We start from the raw sequence: 16,080 nt of genomic DNA on the forward strand, positions 1-16,080 counted from the left end.
CAGTGCCCCTAGATGAGCTGTTTCATTATATATAATTTGAATTACATCAGTATACAGGGGCCCTAATCAGAGTCCCATTGAGCTAGCCACTGTAAAAACATAGCAAAAAGACAGTTCTTGCCCCAGGGAGCTTACTTTCTAGGTTTATGAGTAGACACTTTAGATGGATGAAACAGACAAGCAGAGCTGTGGAGGACAAGGTAGCTGTAAAACAAATATCTTTTTCGTAATAAGTAGTATTCTCAGCTTGCTACTTGCCTGATCATTGCCTGTTCCCTTAGCAAGTGGTATATTTTCTCTAGTTAACAATAAATCCTAAAAATTAGACTAGTATTTTCATTTTGTGGACTGCTTCCTCTTCTGTGGGTATTGCTGCCCTCCCAAACCAATCATCCATGCAGGATAGCCTCTTTCCTCAACACAGCAGCTATTATAATCATTATTTTGGTGAAAATCACCAGACTGAAAATACTAATGCTGAAAAATAACAAAAGGGAAAGAAACAGACTCTGGAATCTCTGATGGCGGATGTGCAAATATGTAACCTTGAAGAGATAAAAGCTATAAATCAGTCTGAAGATATGAGGATGGAATGAAGAATCTCCATTTGAATATATCTGTTAATTGAGCTTTTCATTGGGAAAAGGCGTCTGTTACTGATGGTTAAGGTGAAAAACGCCCTTGAAGGAAAGCTCCCTTTATTTTCTTGAACCAAAGAATTTGCTGTCAGAATTCCTATTGGTGTTTGAATAGGAGGACTGGAACTGTATACAATAGCTCCAAAAGGCCATAAAGAAAACTAGTTTCTTATCCAGGACATGAGATTATGCTTCCTGGAACTAAACTACTATCATGGTTAGAAGACATTTTTCTCAGGCTTGTTAGCTGTTTGGAAGGTCTAAGAAAACTTCTAAAAGTAATAGTTGGAATTTCAGTCTAGACTTTGACAGGTTTCAGAGTAGCAGCAGTGTTAGTCTGTATTCGCAAAAAGAAAAGGAGTACTTGTGGCACCTTAGAGACTAACCAATTTATTTGAGCATAAGCTTTCGTGAGCTACAGCTCACTTCGATGATGAAGTGAGCTGTAGCTCATGAAAGCTTATGCTCAAATAAATTGGTTAGTCTCTAAGGTGCCACAAGTACTCCTAGTCTAGACTTTCTGGCCTGATTTCTCACTGCTTTGCACCTTGTGTATTCATATACTAATGCAAAATGTGTAAAATGCTACCCTATTAGAACATCCTCCCTTTTGTACTCAGTTTGCACAAGTGTGAATAACTACACAATGTGTGCAGCAATGGAGAATCTGTTCTTCTGAATGTAGCCAATAATCTTCAGATTAGGAATATGGTGAGAATATCTAAATAAAAAAGTTGATCTTTCAAGCTTGAGTCACTTACACAGAGATGACGTTCTTTTGCTTCCTTAAGAGTGGAATGTAGCCGATTTGCAGAATACAGAACTCTGCTGAATGAGAGGACTATTCGTTTTTGTTATGTATGGAAAATCGTATTCCTAAGGATGCAGCCAAATTATTCATTTAGCACACATTGAGGTGCTTGTTTTGTTGGTTGCTAGCTTCAGAGAATATTGGAAATATATTGTAATATTAAAGGCAGTGAGGCACCTAAATGGGATAGTGATGCTCTTTGGGGAACGTTGTGCACATTGCCCCATCAGCCACAAAGCTGTCAATCATAATAATTTCTTGAAATATGTTTAATCTACAAATTATGTTTTAGTTGTGAAGTGGGTGGGGAACTTTAGTTTTCTTGTCCAGTGTTAATCTGGTGGAGATGACGGAATCCAAAGGAAAGAGGAAAAAGAAACCTTAGTGTGAGAAGTCTTAGTCATAGCTCGTCTCTCCAAAATTGTAGCCAAAATCTGGTGGTCTCACATATTTCAAATAGTTCCTCTGGAGGACAGGATATCGACAAGGGGTACTGCTTCAGACAGCATTCAAGTGATTGTGGAGGCTTTCCACGTTTGCATCTGGGGTCATTCCTCAGCTTCTGCTTGGTCATATTGTCACCAGTCTTTTCCATCTCCACTCTCACTCAATTTAGAGTACATCACTGTTTTCATTCAAGGTCAGTGCTTGGGGGGAGTTTTTTGGAAGCTCCAAGATTGGCATTTTCTGCCTTTTTCATGTAAGAAATAATGACTGTCTATTTTGGATGACACCAGTTTGCTCTTTGTTTAAGTTTTTATATTTGGTTTTTAAGAACTCAGCGCAAAATATTTTAATGTCTGAAGGAGAGAACCAGCTCTCTTCTACTAGGATATGAAGGGCAGAATGATCTAGCACAGCTTTCTTGAATTTACCTTTCTCTAGGAAAGGAGAAATCCTTGTTACAGTCAGATTCCTGTTAGGAGTCTGCAGAGTGTTTCAGGAAAGAGGTCTAAACTTCTGGAAAAACTCTTCTGACTCATTTTCTCTCTAAATCACCTCCCTCTGAGACTTGAGAGGAAAGAGATGTAATTCTGTATGCTTTCTCACGTCTCCAGGCAAATAAATCTGAGTTTTATTGAAGATTGATACAATTCCAGTGAGGAGGATACCACATTCCTCCAGACTTTGGGGGACCATATAGAGAACACATTTATTTACAGTAGCTGAGCAGTTGACCCCTGGATTAAGTTATTCAGAATTGCTTTCATTCTGAGAAACTGGTGCCCTCTTTGTCTCCATTTCTAGATCTTTGTCTACAGGTCAGGTTTTGCTTGAAAATGGGTGAGAAAATTGTGTAATACATAACATCTTCCATTCCCTCCAAATCCATGTGATCATATGCAGTGTAAAAAACAAAACCAAAAAACCCCTGAGTACACCAGTATCAGAGAAATTAAAATATTTCTGCAAACTCTTAAGTTAGATGCTTCTTCAAAACTGGCTGTTCTCGAGGTGTTAATAAGAAAATCGTAATTCAAATAAAAACAGTTGCTTGGATACTGCGTTGAGTGCAGTGCTCATCAGGTTTAGGCACAGCAAGCCAAATTCATCTCTGTAATTCCATCACTTTAATAAAATTGCTCAAAAGATCAATTTAATCCATCACGTTAAATTTAACATTTAATTCAAAATAATTTCTCAGTCACTATTAGAACTAGTTGAACAGTTTTCAGGAAGAAGACTCTGTGCCAGAAACATTGATCTTTTTATGAAAATTCATGAAACAAAGTGTGTGTGTGAATAGTAATCCTTGAAATTAATCTGAACTAAACATTTACTTAGACATAATGAAACACATTGATCCTTCATGTAAGTCCATTGACTTCAGTGGAGCTACATCAGAGATTTAATTTGGTTTAGTATTCCTCTGGTTGATTTTTTCATCCATTTGAGTTTGTTTTAGCCAAGATATGGGGAGAAATGAGTATATTTTCCATATGAGAAAGGATTAAGGCCACTGAAGATCAAGAGACTCCTATTGAATTCAGTGGGTTTTACATCCATCCCAACATCTGTAAGGAGGAAAATGAATTTCAGACTTCAAGGAAGCTTTTTAAGGGTACCTAACACACTTAACACCTATGCTTAAGGTGGCTTTTTCACGCTACCATTTGTGTGTGGCATTATATTTTGTTGGTATATCACAATTTTAATGTGGTAGTTTGCTGCTGGGTGTGTCTGTATTGCCCACATACAAATGGATTTTTAAGTGTATGTAAACTCATGTACCATAAATAATACAGTGCAGTTTGGTTAAATGATCATTTACTAAGGGGAAAAAAAACTTTTAACTGACTGAATCTATAGTGGTCTTATTTTGTAAGATGTTCTGTAGCAATTATTTTGTATTTGTATTATAATCTTTTTAAACATATGTACCTTCAGTTTGCAGAAAAATTTCAGGAATTCAAAGAAGCTGCACGATTAGCAAAGGAGAAATCCCAAGAAAAGATGGAGCTAACCAGTACACCTTCACAGGTGGGTTTTATGAACTCCGATCAAACCATATCTTTATAGCTTATTAGATTTTATTTGGCAGACAGCGACCATTGTATAATGCAAGTGGTCGCACTAGACTACTAACACAGGCCATAATTCCTGCTTCAAGTCCAATAGCTGTGCTTGAACTAGAGCATTTTAAATCAGTGTAGCCTTCTTTCTCCATTGTGGCTTTTTGGGCATCTAGTAAAATGTGCTTAAACAATTCCCAATTATCATTCATATTTTTCTGTTTTAAATTTTTTTCTTCTAGCTGCCTTGGCTCACAATTATTTTCCACTGTGTGAAATTGGCCCTTTTAAAGCAGCAAGCACATATGTTACTGGTTTGGACTTAATTGGATTGTACAAACAGAATTAAGTCATGATTACTTGTACCTAAGCAACCACTCATTTTGAGTTCTGAGATCAGTTCGCCTGTCTCTGTCAAGACAAAGTCCTGTATAGAATTTCCCTGTGGTGGATGCAACACTTTTTGAGTAAAGAAATTGTCATCTATATTTTTTAGAAATTTCAAAGATGTTTTAGTATTGGCAGTGTGAGACCTCCGGCATAGGTCACTTGCATTGTCACAGGAGACTTCAATCCAACTTTTTTTCTATGCATTATAGATAAGTGTCTAAGGAGCCAGTCATTCTGTTCTCTAGTGTGATTTGGTGATCTGTAGCAGATACCAGCTAGTTACTGCATCTTGTGCTTTACCTGTTAAAACACTAATCCATAAGCATTAAAGGTAATTTGATTTGGAGTTGCCAGTAACCTGGAAACAAGTACAGTAGAACCGCAGAGTTACCAACAGCAGAGTTATGAACTCACCAGTCAACCACAAATCTCATTTGGAACCAGAAGTACACAATCGGGCAGCAGCAGAGAGGGGAAAAAAAGCAAGTACAGTACTGTGTTAAACTACAAAAAAGGGAAAGCACCATTTTTCTTCTGCATAGTAAAGTTTTAAAGCTGTAGTAAGTCAATGTTCAGTTGTAAAACTTTTGAAAGAACAGCCATGTTTTGTTCAGAATTATGAACATTTCAGAGTTATGAACAACCTCCATTCCCGAGCTGTTCGTAACTCTGAGGTTCTACTGTAATGCTGTTTTTTGACAGAATGCCACTTCCCCTCCCCTTTTGCCCACACAGTCCTACTTAAAAAGGTCGTAACCATTGATGTTCATGTTCCAGTAATGGGAATCTTCCCACCAGGTTTCAGTAATATACTGAGTGTTGCTTAGTGTTTTAAAAATGACTTTTTTCTCCAGTTTTAATGTTGTTGTTTTTTAAAATGCTTTATAGTCTGCTGCTATGTTGATGTTCAAAGTAGACATTTAGGGTCTGATTCTCAGTTACTGTAGCATTAATGTCATAGAATCATAGGACTGGAATGGACCTCAAGAGGACATCTAGTCCAGTCCTCTGCACTCAAGGCAGGACTAAGTATTCTCTAGACTATCCCTGAGAAGTGGTTGTCTAGTCTGCTGTTAAAAGCCTCCAATGATGGAGATTCCACAACCTCCCTAGGCAAGTTATTCCAGTGTTAAACTTCCTAACTATGAGGGTGCTTATTCCTAACTGCCCTTGTTGCAATTTAAGCCCACTGCTTCTTATCCTACCCTCAGAGATTAAGGAGGACAATTTTTCTCCCTCTTCCTTGTAACAACCTTTTATGTACTTGAAAATTGTTATCCTGTCTCCTCTCAGTCTTCTCTTCTCCAGACTAATCAAACCCAATTTTCTCAATCTCCCCCTCATAGGTCATGTTTTCTAGACCTTTAATAGTTTTTGTTGCTCTTCTCTGGACTTTCTCTAATTTGTCCACATCTTTCCTGAAAGATATGGTGCCCAGAACTGAACACAGTACTCCAGTTGAGGCCTAATCAGCGTGGAGTAGAGCTGAAGACTTACCTTTTGTGTCTTGATTACAACACTCGTGCTAATACATCCCAGAATTATGTCTGCTTTTTTTGCAACATGTTATACTGTTGACTCATATTTAGCTTGTGGTCCACTATGACCCCAGATTGCTTTGTGCAGTACTCTTTCCAAGAAAGTCATTTCCCATTTTGTATGTGTGCAACTGATTATTGCTTCCTAAGTGGAGTACTTTGCATTTGTCCTTATTGAATTTCATCCTATTTACTTCAGACCATTTCTCCGGTTTGTTCAGATCACTTTGAATTCTAATCCTGTCCTCCAAAGCACTTGCAACCCCTCCGAGTTTGGTATCATCCACAAACTTTGTAAGTGTACTCTCTATGCCATTAATTAAATCATTGATGAAGATATTAAACAGAACCGGACCCAGAACTGATCCCTGTAGGACCCCACTTGATATACCCTTCCAACTTGACTGTGAACCACTGATAACTACTTTCTGGGAATAGTTTTTCCAGCCAGTTATGCACCTACCTTATAATAGCTCCATCTAGGTTGTATTTCCCTTGTTTGTTTATGTGAAGGTCCTGCAAGACAGTATCAAAAGTCTTACTAAAGTCAAGATATGCCACATCTACCACTTCCACTCCTATCCATAAGGCTTGTTACTTTGTCAAAGAAAGCTATTAAGTTAGTGCAATATGATTTGTTCTTGATAAATCCGTGCTGATAGTTACTTATCACCTTATTATCTTCTAGGTGTTTGCAAATAGATTGCTTAATTATTTGTTCCATTATATTTCTGGGTACTGACGTGCAGCTGACTGGTCTGTAATTCCCTGGGTTGTCCTTATTTCCCTTTTTATAGATTGGCACCCTATTTGACGTTTTCCAGTCCACTGGAATCTCTCCTGTCTTCCAGGACTTTTCAAAGATAATCACTAATGGCTCAGATATCTCCTCAGTCAGCTCCTTGAGTATTCAAGGATGTATTTCATCAGGCCCTGGTGACTTGAAGACATCTAACTTTTCTAAGTAATGTTTAATTTGTTCTTTCCCTATTTTAGCCTCTGATCCTACCTCATTTTCACTGGCATTTACTATGTTAGCTGTCCAATCAGTACTAACCTTTTTGGTGAAAATTGAAACAAAAAAGTCATTTAGCACTTCTGCCATTTCCACAAGTCTTCAAATCTTGATTTTAAAGACTTCAAGTTAAAAAGAATCTACCAATTACTGTTGTTCAAACCAGCAAGTGACTCAGGCCCCATGATGCAGAGGAAGTTTAAAACTCCCCATGATCTTTGACAATCTGATCTGGGGGAAAATTCCTTCCCAACCCCTAGTGGGCATACTCCACTACCTAGGCAGCTGAGAGAGAATTATTGCTTTTATGTTCAGTAGAATTTGTTTTTACGAATCAAACATATTGATGGTACTTCTTAAAAGTTAGTCCCATATGTGGCAATTTGACTTTTATACTGATTAAGATGGTAAGAATTTGTTTAAAAGGACCAGATTAGAAACAGTCTTTGATGTTTTCAAAGGCAGGAAAGAATTTCTCACCTTTGGAATACCGGTTGGCTGCAATAAAGAATTTAATATCTACTGGAAGCTCTAATTATATGGGAGCACTAATTTATAATTTGATTGACCTACCTTGTCAGAAAAATGGCTACTAGAAACTGATCTAGCCTTTCAAGATACGGATTTCATCTCATAGATCGATATGGATTTGGATGTAATATAGGGTGACCAGATGTCCCAATTTTATAAGGACAGTCCAGTTTTTTTTGGTCTTTTTCTTATATAGACTCTTATCACCCTTCACCCCATCCCTATTTTTCACACTTACTGTCTGGTCACCCTAATGTAATAATTAAAATGAGGTATACTGATTTGTCAACAGAAGTCCATTGTACTTAAAATAGATTAACTTGCTTTACCCCCAAAATGGTCCTAAATGTAATTTATGCATTTCTTTAAGTTATTTAAACGGAAGTAAAATAACTCATGTTTAGGACAAGTTCTGACCTCAGTTGTGCCTTTTTATCTAATTTCAGCAGAATTTACTTTATATATCAGAGGACAACATTTGGGCAGTCTATTTTACATAGACTAGCATAATATATGCCTGTATGTATTTCTCCCAAACCTTCTGGCAGCTGTTTTCTTACACTAGTTTTTTCTCACTTGGGACTGTTCTGTCTTTAACATTCACTGTAGTTAAAACTAAATTCTGAATTTCACTAGAGTGCAAATAAACAGAAGTAGTTTTGGGCACAGAAATGGTAACAAGATTGAAAGAAAGAAGCGTGTACTCCCTATAATTTGAGCTAATAGATTCTTCATTCTGGATTGGAGTGGGAAGGAGGGAGGGGATTACTTGTGTATTATGTGATTTTAAAAAAAAAACAACAAACACATTTAACATAATACAACTATAAGTCAAGAATTACAGAAAACTTTGTTAAAAGGTAAGTTTGTGTCATGCCATTTGTGCAACTCTTTAAGATGTAAACACTGCATATATGAATCAAAAGCAAAATATGAACAGTTATTAAACATTTGTCAATCATGTTTTGACTCTCTTGTAAAGGCCAAGTTGAAAGTAATGTACAATTTTGACTTGAATATTTCTGGTTACACAATATCTGTTCTCTGGGGAGGTAAAGGAAACCTCCGCTTTCAGTCCTGTTAAAGAAAGCAAAGGTTTATTTGTCATCTGAAATTGGAACTCTGTGGTCTGGTTCTGTCTTGATACCCTCGTCAACTTTTTCTGCAGATTTAGTGATTTGGAGTAACTGGGTCAGATTCAGAAGTGGCAGCTCAAAAGGGCTAATATTTGTAAATTTAGATAGTTTTACTCCCTTAAAAACAAGTGGGGAAGAATGTGCACAATAAGGGCCTCATCCTTTAAAGTTAGGAGCACCTTTGACAAGGTGCTGTGGCCTTCAGTTCCCACTGAGGTTCCCACATACTTACAAGTGCAGTCTTTTCATAGCTCCAGCCCATGGGGTTACATAACAATAGCTTTTGTCCCCCACCTGTGGTGTTTAGATGTTGCTTGTAATTATTAGAATTTGGAGCACTGGCTGTTGGGAGTCTGAAAGGACAGGAAATGGGAAGGAGGGGGGAGGAGTTGAGAGGCTGGGAGAGAGCTACAGAGGGTGCAGCAGCATCTTGGTAAAGAGGTTTCCACTTTGAAAATAAAGTCCTGTTGAAGCTTGTTAGTACCTTGCTTGGTCAATACAACACCACCTTCCACCCACACCCTCAATTAAGAGGTATAAGAAATGCTAGAGACACAGGATGTGTTTAGTTATGGGAAAACATGGTGCTTCCTGTAACCTATTCATGTCAGGGAAATGATACACAGGGAAAAACTCTAATTCCAGATTTAGGATTCAGGCTAAGCAATGTTCCTTTTAAAATTAAAATTACAGTGAAATACATCTAATGACCAGGATTTAATAAATATTGGTTGCTTGACAGAGACCGCAGAACACAAATGTTCCTGTGTTGTCTTGTAGGGTGATGGAGATTGTACCAGTTCTGTACAGTAGTGGACATCTTTAAGTATAGTCAGGGATCCAGAGACCCACACTAATTGAGACTGCTCAAGGGATGGGCTGAGTCATGGCCGGTGTGACTTCTCCATTTGGGGAGGCTGCATGCACCTGGACCGTGGCCCTGCCCATGCTTGGCCTCCTCCCTGGAAGGCCCGCCCATGCTTGGCCTCCTCCCTGGAAGGCCCGCCCATGCTCCACCCCTGGCCCTGCTCGGCCTCCCCCCCTCACTGCTTGTGCCTCTTCGTCTCCTCCCGCAGGCTCTCCCACCCACTGGCCAGCCGCTCACACGCCTTTTCTCCCCCAGCCCTCCTGCCTGCTGCTCGCACCTCTTCGTGTCCCCCCCAACCTCCTCACTGGCTGGCCACTCACAATTTGCGCGCACCTCTACACCCTCAGAAAGGCTCCTTTGCAAGTGAAGTGGGGACAGGAAGAGGCAGAGCCTTGAGGGAAGTGGGTGAGTGGGACCAAGGTCTCGGCAGGCAGGCTGCTTGGAGAGGCTTAGTCTCCCCTGGCCTCTTATACTTGCCACTGATGGGCTGAGTCAATCCATAAACTAGCTGCCTCAGCCAGCACTAGCTAGGTCCAAGTCACCCTGGCTGAACAAGGTTTTCAGATAGACCCTTGTACAGATTTTACTATAATTGGTGTGCAGCTGAAGCTGTGATTGTACCAGTAGTAACTCTTCCACTTCCCACTTTCATTTTTTATTAAAGTAAAATGAGAAACTGCTTTTAATACTACTTCAAGGTGGTTACACTATGGTAAAATACAAAGTGAAAGGTAAGAGTTGTCGTCATGGTTGTGAAGAATTTTCAACCACTAAGTCTGTACCAATGTGTAGATAGAAGATAAGGGAAGGAAAAGAGGTCCAGGCACCCTATAAGCAGGAGACTGCATACTTGTTGATATATTGTACATATTGATGTGTACAGTCTTTTCATATAAAGTTTATTAAGTACTATTAAGTACTACTAAAGTACTATAAAGTACTATTAAGTTTCTAAATCATATCACATGATAGTTTGGGTATGGGTTTTTTTTTTTTTCAAATTTGTATACCGATGATTTTGGGTGCCTCAGCTTAATGTCATTTTTAAATTAATAACCATGTACTTAAAAATGTTAATTTTTGTCTTTGTTTATATGCACATTGTGGCATAAGTTTAGTGTATAATTGTAATTTTTTTTTTTTTTTTTTTTTTTTTACTTAAGGAATCAGCAGGAGGGGACATTCAATCTCCTTTAACACCAGAAAGCATTAATGGAACAGATGATGAAAGAACAACTCCAGAAGTGACACAAAACTCGGAACCAAGGGCTGAACCAACCCAGAATGCATTGCCATTTACACATAGGTACAGATTCAGTTCACACATACTAATTAAGTAATACATGTTTACTTCATTGTTAAAGGGACCTTTTTTCTTCAGACTGCTCCAAAATGACCGTGTCATGAATTAAAGAATCATACGCCACGTCTACGCTACCTGCCGGATCGGCGGGTAGTGATCAATCTATCGGGGATTGATATATCGTGTCTGGTGTAGACGCTATAGATCGATCCCCGATTGCTCTGCTGTTGACTCTGGAACTCCACCATGGTGAGAGACGGAAGCGGAGTCGACGGGGGAGTGGTGGGTGTTGATCCCGCGCTGCAAGGACGCAAAGTAAGTGATTCTAAGTCGATCTAAGATATGTCGACTTCAGCTACACTATTCTCACAGCTGAAGTTCCGTATCTTAGATTGATTTCCCCCCACCAGTGTAGACCAGGCCTAATATTCTTTTTTAAAAAGCAAAGTACAGGACTCAGCTTCATGTTTGCAATTCAGTCTGCTTTCACAGAAAAATTATATAAGAAAATCTACTGAGGAGGTTTTTTGGAATTTCTCTTACAATGTGAATATTTTAGTACAAGCACTTTATTCCTGAATACAAGGTGTCCCTTTAACAAGAAGCAATACTTACATGCCTGAGACCTCAGCAGAATTAACTGCTTCAAAGAACTTGTTCCAATTAACTTACTTTTTTTGTTCACTTTCATATTATTTTAAAAGACTGATAACATTAGGCTCAGCCTTGTGGTGATAAGTTGTTGGAAGATGAATGTGTCTGTGTAATCCTGAAGTGCTATAAATTTAAAGCAGCCTTCTAATTAAACATCTCTCTGACCATTTAAAATATTCCTTAATGTTTTTTTCAAAATATAGAAGAAAGTTACATTTGCGCTTCAGCATGAATTATAATTCATTGAACTGAGCAAGTTTTGCTCCAGTGCCCCTTAGGAAAATTTAAACAATGTTTTGATTTAAAGTTGAAAGTTCTGAGCTAAAATGTATCTAATTAGAAATTATCATAAATGGGACGTTCTTTCTTTACAAGCAGAATAAGTAGAGCAGGGAAAAGTTAGATAAATATATAAGTCAAGCAAAGATTGAAATGTTAAATTTCTCTTAAATTATGAATTTGATTCAGTTTAAGAAGAGTTTAAAAATCTTAAACTGCTAAGATTTTTTTTTGAGAGACTGGTTGATAACAGAATCTTTTGAAATTTTGTGCGGGGAATTTAGGATGAGCAGAGACATGGACTTGAAATTGTTCAAGAATTCAGTCTTCCTTATGAAGAATGTGTTAACATCACTTGGAAATAACATCACTTGGAAAAGCTCACAAATTTTAGAACTCTGAAATACTCATCATTTTGCACTTAAATTCTTTGACGAGTGATTGCGTGTGTTGTCGTTTTTATATTTGAACTGTCACCAATGTAGTCCCAGTATGTTCATAGAGGAAATGGACTTTTTTTTTGAGAGAGAGAGAGAGAGAGAGAGTGTTTTTGAGGGAGGAATATTCAAAATACAGTAGATGCTTGTTTGCAGCAACAGCTTGTTAAAAGCAGCCATTGCTTATGAGCAACATTTCCCCTGGGACCACTTTTTCTACTGTGAATTGTCAACATTCCCCATAGCAACAGCCACTTAGGAGCAACATAGCAAAAGGACAGTGATATGTTGCTACTAGGGCTGTCGATTAATCGCAGTTAACTCACGTGATTAACCCCAAAAAATTAATCGCGATTAAAAAAATCAATCACGATTAATTGCAGTTTTAGTCATACTGTTAAACAAAAGAATACCAATTGAAATGTATTAAATATTTTGGATGTTTTTCTACTTTTTCAAATATATTGATTTAAATTACAACACAGAATACAAAGTGTACAGTACTCACTTTATATTTTATTACAAATATTTGCACTGTAAAAATGCTAAACAAAAGAAATAGTATTTTTCAATTCACCTCATGCATGTACAGTAGTGCAATCTCTTTATCCTGGAAAGCGCAACTTACAAATGTAGATTTTGTTTGTTTGTTACATAGCTGCACTCAAAAACAAAACAATGTAAAATTTTAGAGCCTACAAGTTCACTCAGTCCTTGTTCAGACAATTGTTAAGAGAAACAAGTTTGTTTACTTTTATGGGAGATCGTGCTGCCTGCTTTTTATTTACAATGTCACCTGAAAGTGAGAACAGACATTCAAATGGCACTTTTATAGCTGACATTGCAAGGTTTTTACATGCCAGATATGCCAAACATTTGTATGCCCCTTCAAGCTTTGGCCACCGTTCCAGAGGACATGCTTCCACACTGATAATGATGCTTGTTCCAAAAACAAGGAGTTAATTAAATTTGTGACTGAGCTCCTTGAGGCAGAATTGTATGTCTCCTCTGTGTTTTCCCTGTATTCTGCCATATATTTCCTGTTATAGTCGTCTTGCATAATGACTCAGCATGTTGTTCGTTTTAAGAATGCGTTTTGTCAGATATGCAATGAAAGTAAAGAAGGTATCAATGTGAGATTTCTAAAGCTAGCTACAGCACTCGACCCAAGATTTAAGAATCTGAAATGCCTTCCAAAATCTGAGAGGGATGAGGTGTGGAGCGTGCTTTCAGAAGTCTTAAAAAAGCAACACTCCGATGCAGAAACTACAGAACCCGAACCACCGAAAAAGAAAATCAACCTTCTGCTGGTGGCATCATGTGCTCTCGTTTTAGAGAGAGACACTCAGATGGTGAAAATGAACATGCATCGGTCTGCGCTGCTTTGGATCGTTATTGAGTAGAACCCATCATCAGCATGGACACACATCCTCTGGAATGGTGGTTGAAGCATGAAGGGACATATGAATCTTTAGCGCATCTGGGACGTAAATATCTTGCAAGGCCAGCTACAATAGTGCCATGTGAATGCCTGTTCTCACTTTCAGATGACATTGTAAACAAGAAGCCAGAAGCATTATCTCCTGTAAATGTAAACAAACTTGTTTGTCTGAGCGATTCATAGAATATCAGGGTTGGAAGGGACCTCAGGAGGTCATCTAGTCCAACCCCCTGCTCAAAGCAGGACCAATCCCCAACTAAATCATCCCAGCCAGGGCTTTGTCAAGCCTGACCTTAAAAACTTTTAAGGAAGGAGATTCCACCACCTCCCTCGGTAACGCATTCCAGTGTTTTACCACCCTCCTAGTGAAAAAGTTTTTCCTAATATCCAACCTAAACCTCCCCCACTGCAACTTCAGACCATTACTCCTTGTTCTGTCATCTGCTACCACTGAGAACAGTCTAGAGCCATCCTCTTTGGAACCCCCTTTCAGGTAGTTGAAAGCAGCTATCAAATCCCCCCTCATTCTTCTCTTCCGCAGACTAAACATCCCCAGTTCCCTCAGCCTCTCCTCATAACTCATGTGTTGCAGTCCCCTAATCATTTTTGTTGCCCTCCACTGGACTCTTTCCAATTTTTCCACATCCTTCTTGTAGTGTGGGGCCCAAAACTGGACACAGTACTCCAGATGAGGCCTCACCAATGTCGAATAGAGGGGAATGATCACGTCCCTCAATCTGCTGTCAATGCCCCTACTTATACATCTCAAAATGCCATTGGCCTTCTTGGCAACAAGGGCACACTGTTGACTCATATCCAGCTTCTCGTCCACTGTAAGCCCTAGGTCCTTTTCTGCAGAACTGCTGCCGAGCCATTCGGTCCCTAGTCTGTAGCAGTGCATTGGATTCTTCCATCCTAAGTGCAGGACTCTGCACTTGTCCTTGTTGAACCTCATCAGATTTCTTTTGGCCCAATCCTCTAATTTGTCTAGGTCCCTCTGTATCCTATCCCTACCCTCCAGCGTATCTACCTCTCCTCCCAGTTTAGTGTCATCTGCAAACTTGCTGAGGGTGCAATCCACACCATCCTCCTGATCCTTTATGAAGATATTGAACAAAACCGGTCCCAGGACGGACCCTTGGGGCACTCCACTTGATACCGGCTGCCAACTAGACATGGAGCCATTGATCACTACCCATTGAGCCTGACAATCTAGCCAACTTTCTATCCACCTTATAGTCCATTCATCCAGCCCATACTTCTTTAACTTGCTGGCAAGAATACTGTGGGAGACCATGCTTTCCTAAAGTCGAGGAACAACACGTCCACTGCTTTCATAGAAGGCAATTAGATTAGTCAAGCATGACTTGCCCTTGGTGAATCCATGCTGACTGTTCCTGATCACTTTCCTCTCCTCTAAGTGCTTCAGAATTGATTCCTTGAGGACCCGCTCCATGATTTTTCCAGGGACTGAGGTGAGGCTGACTGGCCTGTAGTTCCCAGGATCCTTTGTCCTTCCCTTTTTTAAAGATGGGCACTACATTAGCCTTTTTTCAGTCATCCGGGACTTCCCCCGATCACCATGAGTTTTCAAAGATAATGGCCAATGGCTCTGCAATCACATCCGGCAACTCCTTTGGCACACTCGGATGCAACGCATCCGGCCCCATGGACTTGTGCACGTCCAGCTTTTCTAAATAGTCCTGAACCACTTCTTTCTCCACAGAGGGCTGGTCACCTCCTCCTCGTGCTGTGCTGCCCAGTGCAGTAATCTGGGAGCTGACCTTGTCCGTGAAGACAGAGGCAAAAAAAAAGCATTGAGTACATTAGCTTTTTCCACATCCTCTGTCACTAGGTTGCCTCCCTCATTCAGTAAGGGGCCCACACTTTCCCTGACTTTCTTCTTGTTGCTAACATACCTGAAGAAACCCTTCTTGTTACTCTTAACATATCTTGCTAGCTGCAACTCCAGGTGTGATTTGGCCTTCCTGATTTCACTCCTGCATGCCCGAGCAATATTTTTATACTCATCCCTGGTCATTTGATTGGCTGGACAAGAAGTAGAACTGAGTGGACTTTTGTACATAATTCTACATTTGTAACTCAACTTTCATGAAAAAGAGATTGCACTACAGTACTTGTATTAAGTGAATTGAAAAATACTGTTTTTATTTTTACAGTGCAAATATTTGTAATAAAAATTAAATATAAAGTGAGCACTGTACACTGTGTATTCTGTGTTGTAATTGAAATCAATATATTTGAAAATGTGGAAAATATCCAAAATATTTTTATAAATGGTAGTCTATTTAACAGCACGATTAATCACGATGATTAATTTTTTAAATCCCGTATTAATCGTGATTAATTTTTTAAATTGCTTGACAGCCCTAGTTGCGACTAATGAGCATCTACTCTATTGCATTTCTCTGAAATCCTGAAGACAGGGTTCTGGTGAATGGGTTTATTTAAACTTGTTACATTTGCATGTTTAAATTTTCTATAAATATTTTGTATGAAAAGGGA

The 16,080-nt window shown here is 39.0% G+C and overlaps 1 protein-coding gene across 5 annotated transcripts in view; it reads left to right on the top strand.

Annotated features, from left to right (window-relative positions):
• Positions 1-16,080, top strand: part of HOMER1 (homer scaffold protein 1) — a 151,484-nt gene that overhangs the window by 63,987 nt on the left and 71,417 nt on the right. For 4 of the 5 annotated variants that reach the window (XM_073344146.1, XM_073344148.1, XM_073344149.1 and 1 more), the window contains exons 4-5: positions 3,838-3,930; positions 10,604-10,746. In XM_073344146.1, coding sequence (XP_073200247.1) covers positions 3,838-3,930; positions 10,604-10,746 — 236 coding nt within the window. Of the gene's footprint in view, positions 1-3,837; positions 3,931-10,603; positions 10,747-10,821; positions 11,557-16,080 lie in introns of those variants that run through there. The other variant, XM_073344150.1, reaches the window with a different exon arrangement.

The sequence above is a fragment of the Lepidochelys kempii genome, chromosome 5 (genome assembly GCF_965140265.1).
Source record: "Lepidochelys kempii isolate rLepKem1 chromosome 5, rLepKem1.hap2, whole genome shotgun sequence".
Classification (NCBI taxonomy): domain Eukaryota; kingdom Metazoa; phylum Chordata; order Testudines; family Cheloniidae; genus Lepidochelys; species Lepidochelys kempii.